This window comes from Streptopelia decaocto (assembly GCF_964273445.1).
Source record: "Streptopelia decaocto genome assembly, chromosome: 11".
NCBI lineage: Eukaryota > Metazoa > Chordata > Aves > Columbiformes > Columbidae > Streptopelia > Streptopelia decaocto.
The window spans coordinates 7,368,487-7,385,504 of NC_138666.1; the positions used below are offsets into that span (position 1 = coordinate 7,368,487).

The following is a 17,018-nucleotide window of genomic DNA, read 5'->3' on the forward strand; positions in this document are numbered from 1 at the left end:
AATAAAAAGATTCTACATTATTTATAGAAATGGACCCGAATTGGTTAGGAGAATTTACTGTTGCTATTATTAAGGGCTGCTCAGCACCACGTTAATGAGAGCTGGGTGATGGCAAACGCTGGTTCTCGTGGGCTTGGTGTCCCCCGCGCCATCCTGGGCTGTGACTGTGTCCCCTCGGCTGTCACTGCTGCCAGCTCCCTCATCTGGGGCCTGTCCCGCATGCATGGGCTGTGTGGTGATGTGCACGTGTCCCCAGCTACAAGATGGATGTGGAGGAATGAGGGTCTCACTGGCTTGGGACTGCTTTAGTGGAGACATCTCCTTCTCAGGGATGTATCCAGCCTGGGGACATCTTCTTCCCAGGGACACCTTCCTGGGGATGAAAACTTCTCAGGGATGTCTTCTTTCCAGGGATGACATCTTCCTGGGGACAACATCTTCCCAGTGATGACATCATCCCAGGGACATCTACTTTCTAGAGACATCTGCTTCCTGGGCACATCTTCCTGGGGACCACATCATCCCAGGGACTTCTCCTTCCTGGGATATCTGCCTCCAGGGGACATCTCCTTCCTTGTGACAACATCTTCCCAGGAACATCTCCTTCCTAGGGACAGCATCATCCCAGGGACATCTGCTTCCTGGGGACATGTTCTTGGGGACCACATCTTCGCAGGGATGTCTCCTTCCTGGGATATCTCCCTCCTAGAAACATCTCCTTCCCAGGATGTATCCCTCCTGGGGACATCATCTTCCCAGTGACATCTCCTTCCCAGAGACAATTTGCTTTCTGGGGACATCTTCCCAGGGACCTTCTCCTTTCCAGGGACCATATCTTCCCAGGGATGTCTCCTTCCCAGTAACATCTTCCCGGGGACATCTCCTTCCCAGTGACAACATCTTCTTAGGGACCTCTCCTTCCTTAGGGATCTCTCCTTCCTATGGACCTCTCCTTGCTGTGGACATCTTCCTGCTGCCACCCTGGGACACATCTCTGTTGGAAGAGGATGATTTCCAGGCACTTGGCCTTTCTACCCCCCCGTGCATGTACCTTGGCTCTGCTTCCAGTGTTTGCCCATCACCCGAGCAGGAGCCATCCCACCCATGTCCCTTCCTTGAATTCCATCTGGGCTCCTCTCGTCCCTGATGTGACAGCTCCGGGGAGGTGGAAAAGCTTCATGTGGCGCAGGAATTAAATCAGAGGGGTGGAAAGCCCTGGGGAGGCGGGTGTTCGGCTGCGGGTACCACGGTGATGTGCTGCCCAGACAAACGGACGAGGTGGCTGGAAAAAAAACGAGAGGAAACCCAAGAGCTTGATGGTTTGTCTGCGGTGTCCTAAGGTGGCTGCTCCCGGGCTGGCGGTGACAGGTTTATTGGCAGGCAGAGCGGGCTGGAAGGATTGTCGGCTATTTACAGTGCTGGGGCCGTGACTTTGCGAGCAGACAGTTAACATAAATTCACATGATGGATCAGTTATCACTTCATTGAACTTGTGGCGGATCCATTGAAGGCTGTGCAGTAACATACTGTTTCCTGGCTCCGCGCAGCGCTGGGATACATTAAATACACTTTATTTATAGCTTACCATTGCTGCACTGTGGGCAGGAGAATGCAGCTTTTGCAACTATCATCTAATTTTATGATGAGCATTAAAGCAAGGCCTATAATTTGCACCTTTTTATTCATTAGACACTGGTGCAGCCATAAGTCAAGAATGCCCAGGGATTTAGATGCAGATCCAGAAGATAAACTATTGACAAGCCAGATGTATTTTTACATTAGTGTGCCTTTACAATAGTTTATGTTGAGAGTGGAATATAAATTGCATTATTAAATACGAACCACTCTTGGAACCTCTGCTTCTGCGCAGGCAGGGCGGGATTCAGAGCCCCGGAACAAGGAGGCTTTTCCTAATGGCTTGAGATTGGGTGGGGGATTTTTATTTGGGTTTATATTCACCCTGGACGTGCCGATGCAGCAGGGGGCTGTCCCTTGGGGGAGCTGGTGACCCTGTGGGATGTCCCTACGCGGAGCAAAGCCATCCCAGCCACGTGTCCCCATCGGACACCTCCACTCGGCCACTGCCACCCGGCCAGCAGCGAGTTAAATCCTTTTGTTTCCGAGGCAATACAGTTTATATTATGAGCATGAATAAAAGATGGTTGTGCTAGGGGTAGCTGTCAGGATCTTCGCTGCCTATAAAGGCTTCTACTGTAGCTTGACAGTAAAAGACTGTGTTTGGGGACTGATGTGGTTTCTCAAAGGAGCTAAATAAATAAGGGGCGCTTATTTTTACACCAGTAAAGGCTGCTGGAAATTTAAAGCCCTGTTTATCTCGCCGAAATCGTGGTGTTTATTGTTATCTCACGGAGGGGGAATTTGCATGTTCGCTAATAATTAACTGAACCCAGCGCTTCTCCCTCCCGTACGTGCCGTGGCCCTGCTGTTATCTGGGGGGAGGAAACGCTTGGGAATCAAATGCAAATATTGACCGTGCCTGGGCTGGGTGTGCGGGGACAGCCGGGCGCTCCCCGGTGACCCGTCCCGTGGCTGTTTGGGGGCTGGGTGCTTCTGTGCCACACGAGAGGGCTGATGGGAGCCGTCCCCATGGCCACCCTGTCCCCATTGCCACCCTGTCCTTATTGCTACCCCAAACCTATTGCCACGTGTCTCCACTGAGACCCCATTGCCCCCCAGTCCCTATTGCTCCCCCATCCCTATCCAGTCCCCACTATCATCCTGTCCTCAGTGCCACCCTGCTCTTATTTCCACCCAATCCCCATTGCCACCTCGTCCCCATTGCCACCCTATTGCTACTCTGTCCCTATTTCCATCCAGTCACCATTGCCATACCATCCCTGTTGCCACCTTGTCCTCATTGTCACCCCATTGCCCCCATGTCCTCGTTGCCACCCCATCCTTATTTCCACCTTGTCCCTGTTGCCACCTTGTCCCCATTGCCACCACTTTCCCCATTACTACCCTATCCCCATCGCCACCCCATCCCCATTGCTACCCCATCCCCACTGTCACCCCATTGCCCCTTGTCCCCATTGCCACCCCATCCTTATTTCCACCCTGTTCTCATCATCACCCCGTCCCCATTGTCACCCCATCACCACCCCATCCCCATTGCCACCCCTTTGTGCCTGCCGCTAACAGGCGTTCCATCCCGGTTGCTGGTCCCCGTGCCACCAGATGCTGCCACTCCGTGTCACACCATCATGTCGCTAGCGGAGTGTAACGGGGAGAGCAGTCGGTGCCTTTGTTTCTCCTGCTCTCTGCACAGCTGTCACTTCCAGTGATCAGTAGAAAAATCATCACCCTGCCGGATCATACATATGGAACGGTGTCTGTGCGGAATATTTATTGGAACATGTGTCGAGGCCGCGCCGGTCACAAGTCCCGGGCTTAGCTCGCACCATGCCAGCCCCACAGGGGCGCTCTGGTCCCCCCTGGGCTCTGCGGGGGAGGTGTGTGTGTCCCCGTGGTGGTGTCAGCACCGTGGTGTCCCTGTGGTGGTGTCCCCATTGCAGTGGGGGACTCAGGGCTAATTGTGCTCCGTGGCTTTGGGCTGTGCGGCATCCTCTGCCTTGTGGGGGACTGGGAAAGCCCTCCAGCTCCCAGCCTGTCCCCAGCCTTGTTCCCAAAGAATGTCCCCAAGCCTGGGGGACAGCTGAGATGTGGGGGTGTGCAGAGCCCCAGCCGGTGAAGCTGCAGGCTCCTTCCCTGGGGAGCAGAGCCCAGGGGCTGCCCCTTGCTGGGGTCACCTCTGGGGTGACCTTTGGAGTCTCCAAGGACAGGAGGTGACGGCACCTGGGAGCCTCGGCCCCATCAGTGTCCCTGCGAGTTCTTGAGCTGTCAGCTCGGCACTTCTCGCAGGTGATGTGTAAACCGTGTGGAAGGCTCTTGGATCCACGCTGGTGCTAAAGTGGCGTCTGGCGGGGACAGGGAACGTGCTGTCGCCTGCGCGAGGCACCGTGGATGCGACACCCCGGCGGGGCTCCTTGTGGCATTCCTGACAGAGAGGAGAGGAGAGACCAAGCCACCCCAGTGCAGGGTGTGGGGTGACACCGCACCGGCTGGGGTCTGCCATGTCCCCCAGAGGTGTGCATGCAGCACAGCAGCTGCTCCCATCACCAAAAACCGGTACCCACATCCCCATCCCATCATCTGCCAGGGATGCAGAGCCGCCCGTACCTCGTCACCGCGCGTTTTTCCTTCCCGGGGAGGACAGATGCCGCACGGGCAGTGGGGGTCACTGGGTCCCCCCAGCACATGGCTGGGGGAAGGTGTCACCGGCGCCTTTTGGCACCCGCCGCCACACGAGCGCGCTCCTCTGACAGCTTTATCAAGCCTCCAGACTTCCCAATTCCATTGTTCCTGACATCTGTTTCGGTAAGTGATTAATTGCAATTAGTGAACGGTTTGAAAGCCCGTGGAAGAATATTCAGCAGAAAACTCGTCAAGATTAATGAGTGGTGGCAGTTGTCAGAAGGGGCTGCTGCCTCGCCGGGATGCAGGAGGCTGGGTGAGCCGGGTGCCCCCCTCCCTGCAGCCGTGTGTCCCCCCCACACCGTGTTCCCCCCTCCCTGAGAATAACACAGACTGATTTTTCATCCGAATGCATGAATTATCCGCTAATGCGCTATTAATAAAGCACTGTGGAGTTTCACCGAGATTAGGTCCTAAATCATGCAGAATGAATTTTAATCAGTCCAAAAGACACCGGTGTGAGCCATTCTCAGGAAACTGGGCTGGATCCGGCCGGGACCTGTGCCCGCACCTTCTTTCCCAAAAAGCCCGGGAGTGTCCCTGTCAGGAACACCAACAGGCACCCAGGGACAGTGACACACATGGTGACAGCCAGCTCGACCGGCTGCGGTGCCTGGGGTGCCAGGAGGGACCGGGGATCCTCTGTGATGCTGCCCCATCCCTGAATTCCCAAAGGAACTGCGTCTTGTGAGGTGTCACTCCTGCACTGAGGTGCCCAGGTCTTTGCGCCTTGGCTGAGTTCTGTTCCCCAGTGCGAGGATCCACCCCAAGGTGCTGGGGACTCTGAGCCTGGGGCGGGGGGTGGGAGGTGACACACCCATGTCCCCAGCGGGGAGGGAGGGTGTGACATCTGCTCCTGTTTGTCACGCTGAGGTCAGGGCAGCTCGACATCCCCGGGTCCCGCGAGCAGATGGCCCCAGCACACTCCTGTACCCCACCCATGAAATTCCCCATTAATAGGCTGTGACCGGAGGGTATGGGGGGGGCGATGCGCATCCTGACCCTCCCTGGGAGCACGCATGGGCTGTGCGCCTGTCCCCAAAGGCAGCGGGGATAGGTCCCCTCAGCTGAGGAGGGGGACACCCCCCATGTTTTGGTACTCTGGAGGGGCTGCAGAGGAGACAGGGTTCATTGCTGGTGTGCAGGGAGTCTACATCCCCACCCCTGTCCACAGCCTGTCCCCAACCCTTTGATTTATTGCTCTTTTGGCCAAGGGGCCGGCAGAGGGCAGGGGCTGGCAGGGGTCAGGAGGGGTCAGGGGGTCCCGCCGCCGCCCGCCCTTTGTTGGTGTCCGGCACAATGACCCGGCGCAGGCTGTTTGCTCGGTGCGGTGGGTAATTACCGTGCCGGGGAGGATGGTGGGGTCAGGGCCACCGGAGCCACCGTGACCCGCCGCCGGCGAGGCCCTGCGTGGCAGCGGCTTGTCCCTTCTTCCCCTGGCACCATCTGCTCGGAGGCGGCCGCTCCGAGTGGCGGGGCTGCGGCTCTGGCGGCGACGCTCAGACGGACGGACAGATGGTGGTGGGTTTGAAGAGGTAGAGTGTGTACTTTGTTCTGGAGAGCTTTGATAAAAGGAAAAAAAAAAAAAATTGAGAAAAAGACAGGGAGAGGAGATGGAGGGGACATCCTTCTGTCCCCCCTCACCGTGCTGCACTTTGTAGTGGGGAGCTGGGGACCGTCACCGCGTCAGGGATGGGGTTGTGGGTGCTGGCACCTGCGGCATGCTGGGGTTGAAATGCTGGGGAGCGAGGATGGGTCCTGGTGGCTGCTTGTGTGGGGTCGCCTGTACCACCATCCCTGGAGGTCCCTGTGCTGTGGTGCCAGGGATGCCCTTGTCCCCGCTGTGTCTCTCCCAGGTCCGACCCTGGCGTGCTGCCTCGTGCCTGCCAGCACGGCACGTACCTGCCTGCGAGCGGTGCCAGCTGGGCCGGGGCTGATGCAAGCGGCGTTCCCGGGCAAGCCCAGCCACTTCCCAACCGGCTGGGGCGGCCGGACGGGGGGGCGGGCGCGGGCGTGGGGTCCCTGCAGCGGTGCTGTGGACGCCGGGTGGTGGGGTGCAGGCGGGACGCGGCGGCGCTCGGCAGCTCCCTGGGGCTCTCCCGACCCGCCGGACCCGCTCAGGGAGCGGCGGCGTGGGTTGGTGGTTTTGGCTTGGGTGCAAAAGGTGGGGCCGGCTGCCCCCGCCGCCCTGCAGACGCCTTTTCCAGCGGCGCCTGCCCTCCGCGTCCCCACCGCTCAAGCGGACTCTTTTGACGCCCATGCAACGGTGCCTCCCCGGCGCCTGCGGGCAGGGCAGGATGTGCCGGCATCGCACCCGGGTCACCCCCGGGCTTTACCGGAGCATGCCGGCATCATGCCAGCATTGCGGCGGGGCTTGGGGCCGCGGTGCAGCCCGGCACGGGGATGCGACCATCCCACTTTGGAGGCTTGCCAGGGGGCTCCCAGTGGAGCCGGGGGTCTCTGACCTGTGTTTGGGTTTGCCCTGCCCGCCCCTGCCCATGGCCGTTGCAATCCTGGCTTTGCCATCTCTTAATTACTGCCTGCGCCAGGCCTGGCCCCGCGTTACACTTCATTACGTGATTGCAATCGGGGCTGCTCCTCCCTCTCGTCCGACTCCGGCTGGATAATTAGGTGTGTTTTCTCCCGCGTGCAGACAGACATTTAATACGGCTTTAATCACCTGCTCCGGCGACTCCCACCCACCGCCCTGTGCCCGCTGCGCGGCTGCTGCCCACAAACCGCGCGGCCAGGTAATAACAGGCTGCAGATGCCCGGTGCAAATAACGCCTTGTGCAAACAGACGGTACGGATGCACGGTGTGGACACCCTGTGCAGGTGGCTGGTGCAAACACCCAATGCAAATGCCCTGTGCAGGTGCCCAGTGCAGATGCCTGGTGCAAATACCCTGTGCCAATGTGTGGTGAAGATGCGTGGTGCAAATATCCTGTGCAAATGCTTGATGCAAACTCCCGGTGCAAATGCTTGGTGGGGACAACCAGTACAAAAACCCTGTGTAAATACCCCATGCGGATTCCTGGTGCAAACACCCTGTGCAAATGCCTGGTGCAAATCCCCCATGCCAATGGCTGGTGCACATGCCTGGTGCAAACGCTGCCCAGGCTGGGACTTGGCTTGCACAGGGGTGTCGCGGCGCTGGCAGGCGGCGTTGCCCGGCTCACCGGCCGGCAGAGCCGGAGCGGGCGGCCCCGTCGGCTCCTCGCAGGTGTAAGCGCAGACTCTGCGGCACTCGAGCTTCTGTGCGGCGGGTGCGTGCCAGCACACTGCTGTGCCTTGCGAAGGTAGCAGCCATCTGCACTGTGATAAAAAGCCCTGAGGATGATAAATAGACAAGTAGCACTTTTATTGGATTGCCGTTTCGAAGCAGCCACTTTGGGTTTGGCACGGCGCTAACGACAGACTCGCTGCACGTTGTGCCCAACCGCCCCGGCTGGGGGAAAAGGGCTGCCCGGTGGTGAAGCCGGCACATGGCCGGGCACCGCAGCTGCATCCCAGAGCCTTTCCCCCCTATTTTTTAGGGGTGACATCTCTGGATCCATGCGACCCAGAGCGGGCTCGAAGCCGAAGCGATTTGGGGAGGGCATTGCCGCCGGCACCGTGCCGGGGGGGGCGGGAGGGGCCGAGCGGAACAGGCCAGCTGGCACGGCACGGTGCCGGCGCGCACGGCGGTGCCCCAGCTGCCGTGCTGGCCTCGCTGTCACCTGCGCCAAGCAGCTTGTTTGTCAATAATGGAGCAGAGAAAATTGCAGCCGAAACGCCTCTCGGCTCTGCTTTGTGTTGCCTTAATGCATCCAGCCTGGAGGTGCCGGCTCGAAGGCGGCACAAAGGCTGCTGGGAGGGGAGGAAGGGACAGGGGGGTTTGGTGAGGTGACTGGGGGCCTTTGCTCCAGCCAGGCCCCCCAGTGCCAGGGTGAGGGAGCACAGACGGGCTCTGACCCCCGTGGTTGTACCGTCATGCTCCTGCAGCTTGGCTGTGCCCGGTACCAAGGACGTCAGCCCGATGGGATCAGTCCCAGAGAGATGTGTGTTTTGAGGACAACATTGGGTTGGACAGTGTCACCCGGTGCTGCCCAAAATGCTGCTGCCAGGTAGCAGGAGGAGCTGCCGAGGTGGTTTCTGGCTGGGTGTGGAGCTGGGGTGAGCATCCCTGCCTCGCTGGGACATCACTGCAGCCTTGGGGACATGTTTTCCAGTACATTCCTGTGTGAGTCACGGCTGAACTCGCTGTCCCACCCCAGCCTGTCCTGCCAGAGCCCCGGCACAGAGGTGACACCGGGTTTTGGGGTGGCATAGGAAGGATGGTGACCCCCCCTGCTCACTGGTTTGGGTGGGGAGACATGGGGGTGGGTCAGTGGGTGGCTCTTGCAAGTGAGGGTTGGGGTGGTTGTGAGTGTCCTGTCCCTGTTTGTGTCCCCTTGCGGTGACAGATTGTGCCTGGCACAGGGAGTGCTGTGGGACAGGGCAGGTTGGGGACGGGGTTCAAAGGTGCTGCAGGACAGGACAGGTTGGGGACATCATTTCGGGGTGCTGTGGGACAGGACAGGTTGGGGACATCATTTCGGGGTGCTGTGGGATGGGACAGGTTGAGGACATCATTTTGGGGTGCTATGGGACGGGACAGGTTGAGGACATCATTACGGGGGTGCTTTGGGACAGGGCAGATTGGTAACATCGGTTCAGGGGTGCTACAGGATGGAGCAGGCTGGGGACATTGTTTCAGGGGTGCTGTGGGACAGGACAGGTTGGGGACGTCATTTCGGGGGTGATGTGGGATGGGGCAGGTTGGGGACACCATTCCACATGGCAGGAGGTGACAAGGGGACACTCAGGGTGCTGGGGGGGACTGTCCCCACCCCCTGCCACCCCCCACCTGTGGGGCAGGGGCGGCAGGCAGCTGCCTGCCCGGGCGTGCAGCATCCCAGGAATTTGGCAGGGCGGGGGGGACCAGCTGCCTCCCCCCTGCCCCCTGACCCGCCGGGATGATACAAACCCTCTTCTGTTTCTCCTCAGCCCGCCGGCGGGGTCAGGGCGACGGCTGGCGCTGGCTGCCCTGCTGTGATAAAACTGCTCGTCTGTCACGACACAATAGATCCATCACACTGCTGGCACAGCCCGGGGGGGACACACACAGCGGGGGGGTCCTGGAGTGCTCCTGCAACCCCGGCTCAGCCGTAGGTGCGGACAAGCATCACGATTTTTGCAGGGTCTCCTCCCCATCCAAAAATGGCACATTGGGAGGTGCTGGCATGAGGTGCCCCCCACCCTCCCTGGGGGAATCGCTCCCCTTCCTGATTTCTTCCTGACTTCAGGGCCTTTTTATCCCGTTCTGCATCACCTTTGCAATAATTTCTGCCCACACATCAGTGCTTAATGTCTGGGGTGCCAGCGGGGGGTGGGCAGGGTGCTGCACCCCCACTTTGCACCAACACCACCCAGGATGGGTGCAAACCCCTCGGACCCACCCCCCCTTGCCCAAAACCCCATCACGGCGGCTATTGAGAAATAAAAAGCGTCTCCAATTAGAAGCGGTGGTGCTGCAAACTGGCGGCGGAGGCACTTGAACTGTCACTGTGCAGCCTTAATTAGCAGCGCCAGGGCAGGGGTCAGCAGCAACTCAGCAGGCTTGACAAGGCTGCTATCAAGTGCAAGGAGGAAGGAGGAGGAGGAGGGAAGGGAGGGAAAAAGCAAAAGCTCCCCCGAACTCAGGACCAGCCCTGGGCGACGGGGAGGGAGGGGAGGACGAACGCGCCGAAGCCGCACGAGCAGAGTTAAAAGGGAATAAAATGGTCGCTGGCTCCCGCCGGCGGCTCAGCACCGGTGCCGTGCATCCTGACACCGGATCGTGCGCCCGAGTCCCACGGGTGGCCTGAGCGCTGGGACGGGGAGGGGGCTGCGGGACCCCCGCCATGCTGGAGATGAGGAGCTGGTCGTCTTTGCTGCAGAGCCTCAGTAAGTGATTTGGGGCTGCGAGGATGTCACCCCCTCCCCACCGGCCGCCCCCTCCACCAGCTCCACACAAAGGGTGGGTGGCACAGCCAGGGTGAGGGTCCCGCACCGCCCGGCCCCGCGTGCCGCCCCGTTCCCTCCCTGGCGCCCCCCTCCTCATCCCCCTCCTCAGGGTCAGTGCCCGGCCACAGCCAGGCTTAACCTCTGCCCTTTCCCTCCCGACCTCCAGCCCTGTTAAAAAGGGTTTAAATGCAAAGTTATTTGATAGTTAATCCTGTCCAGGGGCTGGGGACAACCCTGGGCTTTGGTTCTGGGAATCGCCCCGAGCTGGGACCCTCCGGCATCACCGCCGGCACGGATGTGGTTACACCGGGGTGGAGGTCGGGCAAACGCGCTGATTAAAGTTCAGCGGGTGAAAAGAGCTTAAACAAATCCCAAATCCCTCAGATGCCAGATGAGGCTGTTCAAAATTTGCTCGGGAGCCGGCATGGGGAGGGCGAGAGATGCTGAACCCCCCGGGAGCAGCACTGCGGGATGTACTGGGACTGCTGAACTGGGAGCACTGGGAAGGCTGGAGCTGCATGGGTGCTGGGAGGGCTCGAGGCTGGGCAGGGTGCTTGGCTGATGTTGTGGGAGCCAGATCCGCGTTTGGGGGGGCCCTGCGTGCCTTGTGTCCTACACCCTTTTTCTGCTGTGCCGAGAGGGGCTAACATCAGGGACCCCCCCCTGTTTTACCATTGTCTCCCCATTTTAGCCCACACCTCTCATCCCAAATGCCCGTTGTGGGGGGCCCTGCGCACATGTCCCTGCTGCTGAGCAGTCACCCTTCCAAGCTGTTTGCTTGGGAGCAAAAATCTTGATTTTTTTTTCCGTACCAGACGTCATGCCACGGAGGTGCTTGGCCCCCAGGGCTCTGCCACTGCCATGCCACAGAGCAGGCCGGGTCACCCCGGCTTGCCATGTCCCCTCACCTCCCTGGGGTGTGTGCCCAATGTGGCTGGGGATGCCAGGGGGTGCCAGGCTGCGGTGTCACCCTCTGGGCCAGCAGGATGGGGACTGAGCCATCCCCAGGGAGTCAGCCCATGCCGTTCTCATAAGGGAAACCGAGGCAGGCACTGGGGTGCCTGGAGAGGCTCTGTCCCCTCGGTCCTTACCCGTCCCCCTTGGTAACGAGTCCCCACATGACCAGCTGAACCGCAGTTCAGGGACAGGGAGTGGAGAGGCTGGGCTGAAGGTCACCGATGCTGCAGCAAAGAGTTGCACAGACCCATTAGCCCCTTGACTGGGGACAGGGTGGGCTGCGGGAAGCACTGGGGACCCACTGCCCTTCCCGGGCAGTGGCCCTGGTGTGTCCTGTTCTCCATGCCAGCCTCTCGCACATGTGTGCACACTCTGTCATCATGCACACTCCAGTGTACAAGCTCTATCATTGTGCATGCTCTGTCTTTGCGTGTGCTCCATTGTCTTGCACGCTCCATCATTGTGCGTGCTCCATCATCGTGCACGCTGCATCTTCATCATTGTGCACACTCCATAGCTGTGCACACTGTCGTGCAAGCTCCATCATCATGCACGCTCTGTCTGCATGTATGCTGCATCCTGCGTGCTCCAGCATCTTGCACGCTTCGTCATGCACTCCCATTGTGTAAGCTCCATCGCCATTGATGCTGTCTTCGTGCATGCTCCGTCATCTTGCATGCTCCATCTGTGCGTGTGCTCCATCATTGTGTGCACTCCATCATGCTTTCCATCTTCTCATGCGCTTCATTGCCATGCACGCCCTATTGCTGTGCACACTCTGTTGTGCAAGCTCCATCGCTGTGTACACTTTATCTTCACGTATGCCAGATCTTGCATGTTCCATCATCACGCTTACTCCATCATCACACCCACCTGTGGCCACCAAGGACAAACCTGAATGAAGCAGCCGGTGGTAGGGTGGGACACGTGCTCTGTCCACTAAAACCACTGCCCCACCGGCTCCGGCACAGCCCTGGCCAGCGAGGGTTAACGCCAGGAGGGAGGATGCCTGCGAGCCCTCGTGCCAGTTCAGAAATGAATGTTGCCTTTAATATACCATCCTTCAATCCTTATCTCTTCTAATTTATTGGACATAACTGGTTGCACTGATGGATTCGTGGCTTAGACCTTGGCTTCTAAATTTCAGCATTAATAATCTGCCCCTTCATTCTGCTCTCCAGATGTCTTTCATTTATCTGCTTATTCAGTAGGGGTGCAACCTCGCGTCCTCGGTGCCAGCGCTAATGTGGCCCGGTGGCAATAAATTTGGACTTGTAATAACATGGCCAGATGAATGAATTGACCTCTTGGTGACTGTCACTCCCAGCCTCCCCCCTCGTTAGGTGCCGGTGGGAACGAGCAGGCCCCTAATAATGGATGCCGGTGTCAGTATCCCCCTCCCCACCTCCCTTTTTTCTTGCTTTTTTCCTTTTTTTTTTTTTTTCAAAGGGGAAATTTGTAGGAAAGTGTAGACAAGGGGATTGCTTAATCTTTAATCATTTTTGGAGTACAGGGCGAGAGCAGCTGTCCCCATCCCTGGGGAGAGCTCTGGTCCTAATAACAAGGAGCCCTAATTATGGCCTTGTAACCCGCTCTGAGGGGCTGGGACCCCTCGGCCTGGTGGGGATGCGGCTCCGGCATCGGTGCCGTGCCGGGATGAATGGCGCCGGGGCAGGTTGCGCACCTGAGATCGTGCCGAGGAATGTGTTTGCTTAATTAATTGGCGACGGGAGCGCGCCGGGGGTGTAAATCTAAACGTAGGGCCTTGGCAAGCCTGCAGTGCCGCGCACGCAAGACTAGACTTTAAATAAGGGTGCAATTATTGTTTGAATAATTGACGAACAACGGGCGCGCATCGGCGCTCAGCCTAATGGGCTTTGATCGCTCGCCAGGGCCGCCCGGCGCGCCCACATCCCGCTGTGGAAGGATGCTCGGGGTCCGGTGGGGGGTGTGGGTGGGTCTGTGGTGAAAATTAGGGTGCTGCTCCCTCCTGGGTGGGTGTTTTGGGGTCTGTGGCGGAAATCGGGGTGTTTTTCCCTCCCTGGTCAACCGGGGAGGCAAAGCTTCTCCGTGGCGCCACAGGGTCGACCGGGGAGTGGGAGGACCCTGCACGTAGCAATTGATTTAAATCATTTTAGAGAGGACCTATGGAAAATAAAAAGCCTTTAATCACATTTGTATCCATTTCCAGGCTCGGTAAATCAATTTGGATTGAGCTGGGTGCCACGGTTACAGCTGATTAGCGCGCGGCGGATGGGGTCAAATTAATGCTCGCTAAGGTTCGCTTAATGGGGTCACCGTCGCTCGCTTCTCGCCAGCATCCCTCCTTGGGGTCAGAGATGAGGGGATGAGCGTTTTGGTTCTGCTTGTACCATGGAGGGTTTTTCTGGCGAGGAAGCACCGAGACGTGAGCCACGTGCTGCTCCGTGCCTCAGTTTCCCCTTCCATCAGCTGGAACTGTTGCAGAGGAGCCGGAGAGCAGCGTGGGGGGACATTTGGGCTGTCCCACCTTCCTCCTCCTGCTCTCCTCACTGCTGTCACCCATGTGCCGGAGCCACTCACGTGTCCCCGCTGCCCTGCAGAGGAGCCGTAAACAGGTCCCTGTGCCCCAGTGCCGGTTAATTTGTTTTCAATAGGTTCCAATCAATTAAGTGCGGTGCCGGCAAAGGGAAAAGCGCCCTAGTAATTGGTGAGAATAAATCACTCGTTGCGGCCCCGGCAGAGCCGCGGAGGTGGCTGGGAGCCTGGGCTGTGTCCGTGTGGCACCGTGGGGATGGGGACACTGGGGATGGACCCCGCTCTGCTGGGCTGGTGTGCCTGTGAGCTCCCTGCTCGCTTCCTTGGCATCTTCTCCGTTCCAGTGGCACCTCCCTGCCCGTCCCTGCCCGTCCTTGCGGTGGGCAGCATTCCCCCGCATCCCTTCGCCTGGGTACCACCGCCTCCCCTAGCCCCGCTCCATCCCGGGCTGTAATTACCGCACGCCGCGCTTTGATTGCTCCATTCCAATTAATTAAACCCGGCGGTGACCCAAATTATGATCCCTTGTCTTGTCGAGCGCCGTATTTTTAACCTTAACCGGCTGGGCTGTGTTTAGATTTCCAATCCGGGCAGAAATGTCACCCGGGGAGAGTGACTGGCGTTGAACCCAGCCTTCCCGTGACGAACCCTGTAATTAGAAACCCTCGTGTCCCTGAGACGGGTCTTTAAAGCTGTCAGAAGCCAAGATCCAGCCATTTGATACAAGACTATCATTAACTGCGCCCAACCTATTAGCTGCAGGTAAATAACAGGCTGTACCGGAGCCGGGGAACCAGGCGGGTTGGGGAATTGCTTGGTTCTTAATTAGGAGAAGAGACGCAAGGGATGCTTTCCCCTCTAATTGCCTTCGTTAGGAGCCCGGGTATGTGTCCCCTTGCCTGTATCCCCTTTCCCAGGGCGGTGACAGTTCCTGCATCTTGTCTTCCCACCGCAGTACCCATCACACCGTCACTGTGGCGATGCCGGGACAGCGGGTGGGATGGGTACCATGGTGGGAAGACGGGGGTGTTAACGCATTTACCGGGAATGGATGGGGATTGATGGTCTCTGGTCCAAGTGGCGGATGAATCTGGGCTTGCCGCGACTTTCCGAGGGCTTGTCTGGGTGACATATTCAGTTGGGTTTGAAAGTCTGGGTGGAAAATCAATCATGGGGGCTGTTTCCATCATCCTCCTTTCACACTATGTTTTAATTTGCCAGGCTGCGGGGTTTGTACATCGAGGATCTGTCTAGATTTGTGTCAAGCGCTGGCGTCTTTTGTCTCCCTGGCAGGGCATCGTCCGTCCCAGCCTGGCATGCTTGGCGCTGGGCACGGTGTTGGGGTGCAGTTGGGCATTAGGGGGGTCTCTATCCCTCCTGGGGCTCCCCTCCTTCCGTGGTGGGGGGCACAAGATGCTCTGTGCAGGGAAACTGAGGCACAGCGTAACACAGTCTGCTCAAGGCTCTGCTTTCAGAGCTGGGGACCCCATCCTGCTCTGCCCCCTTGTAGTAGCAGGAGGACGCCCCTATGCCCACAGTACGAGGCTGGTGAGCACCGTGGGAGGCCGGGAGGGCCCTGGCAGCGCTGTGGCGGCGGTGCCGACCGCCTGGCCCTTGCCGGCCTGCCCCCGCCTGATCCCTCTCCCGCAGACGCTCTCCCTGACACCGCCTGACAAGAGCCATTTCCAAGATGGATTGATTCAATTTAGCACCGATTTTTTTTTTCTTTGCTGGGGCCAGTGACGTACGGCTCCCCAGCCGGCGCTGGGCTGGCACGTGACTCCCCAGCGCCCGCCGTCATTAGAGCAGCTCAGCACCGGCTGCCGCAGCCCATTCTTGCCTAATCAGCCCCGTGCGGGAAGGGGCCGCATCCTGCCCTGGCGCGGCTCCATGAGGCTGCCTGCCACCAGTATCCCCAGCAGGATCTGGCTCTGGGGGTACTGGGATGGTGGTGGTACCCAGGGATGCTCGTGGCAGTACCTAGGGATGCTGGTGGGGGTACTGGAGGATGCTGGCAGTGGTACCCAGGGATGCTGGCTGTGGTACCCAGGGATGCTGGTGCGGGTACTGGAGGATGCTGGCGGCAGTACCCAGGGATGCTGGTGGTGATACCCAGGGATGTTGGCAATGATACCCAGCGGTGCCAGAGCTTCTGGCGAGGCTGCGCCCAGGGGGGGTGGGATTTTGTTTTGTTCCCTGGCTTTCTGGGTTTTTCTCTAGGCTTGATGAGTACGTCTGGTTCTCTCTCGCTGTCTGTCTTCTCCTCTCTCCTTCCTTTGGAGGCAAATGGCTGACTGATTGCTTTTCATCTCCCGCTCTGAGGAGCTGTAAGAGCTACTTTATACAAACATCAATTACAGGCACGTAATAAATTAAGGCTCCCTTACACCGAACCCATTAGAGTCCACTCTCATATCAAAGCGCTCCCATCACACACGGATTGGGGTGGAGTGGGGGGGAGGAGGGAGAGGGAGGAAAATGTCTTATTAGCCGGCAGATTGTTAGCAGAACACTGATTTAATTGTATCCCCGCGCTGGGTCGCGGGAGGAGGACGGGGGGTGCGGAGAGGGGGGCACCCGGGGCCTGCCAAAAAAGAAATGCCCGAGGTGCTCGGGGGCAGCGTCCCTCCCGGGCTTGTCCTCGTGCCAGCACCGGCTGCCAGTGCTTCTCCTGGTAACGGCTGAGGTGGCCACGTTTTGGAGATACCCCCCACCCTGGCTGGCATGGTGCTGAGTGGCAAAGCCCAGGCTTGGATGCTCCCCCTCCTTCTGCCCCTTGCCACCTTTGGGGTGTCACCTCCAGCCCCTTGGCCATGCCGAGGGGTGCTGAGGATGCGGGGAGCTGTCTGGCATCCCCGTGTGCCAGGGCCTTGTGACAAGTCCCTGCCGTAGCATGGTGGTGAATGGGACCCCCCCACCCAGTTGGTTCGGATGGTGCATTAGGGCACGGAGGCAGAACAAGGGGCTGGGGGGAGATGGGGGGCTGCTTCCCCGTAGGACAAAGGCTCCTGCATCTGCCAGCAGCTCCCGCTGCCTTTGCCTGCGAATAAATAGCCTCCAGGCTGTCAGTCTGGCACTACCCCCGGGGCTGGAGCCTCTCGGCGAGGAACAGAGCCCAGAACAGCCGGCATGGCTGGAGCGCTGCCCGACAGGGCTCTGCAGGCGCTGGCACGCCGCGCCGGCACGCTCGGCCCTGCCAGGGCTTCGTCCCAAACCAGCAGTGCCCGTGGCCTGGCCACACG

General features: G+C 59.2%; 2 protein-coding genes across 4 annotated transcripts in view; one reads left to right on the top strand and one right to left on the bottom strand.

Moving 5' to 3' along the window:
- Nucleotides 1–17,018, top strand: part of GSE1 (Gse1 coiled-coil protein) — a 99,025-nt gene that overhangs the window by 45,563 nt on the left and 36,444 nt on the right. The gene's annotated exons all lie outside the window — the stretch shown is intronic.
- LOC309444628 (uncharacterized protein) lies at nt 5,191–6,627 on the bottom strand (the record flags this gene model as incomplete). The annotated part of the gene is made up of 3 exons (XM_082062617.1): nt 5,191–5,837; nt 5,990–6,509; nt 6,612–6,627. 3 exons carry the CDS (start codon nt 6,625–6,627, stop codon nt 5,426–5,428), a joined length of 948 nt encoding a protein of 315 aa, XP_081918743.1. The 3' UTR covers nt 5,191–5,425.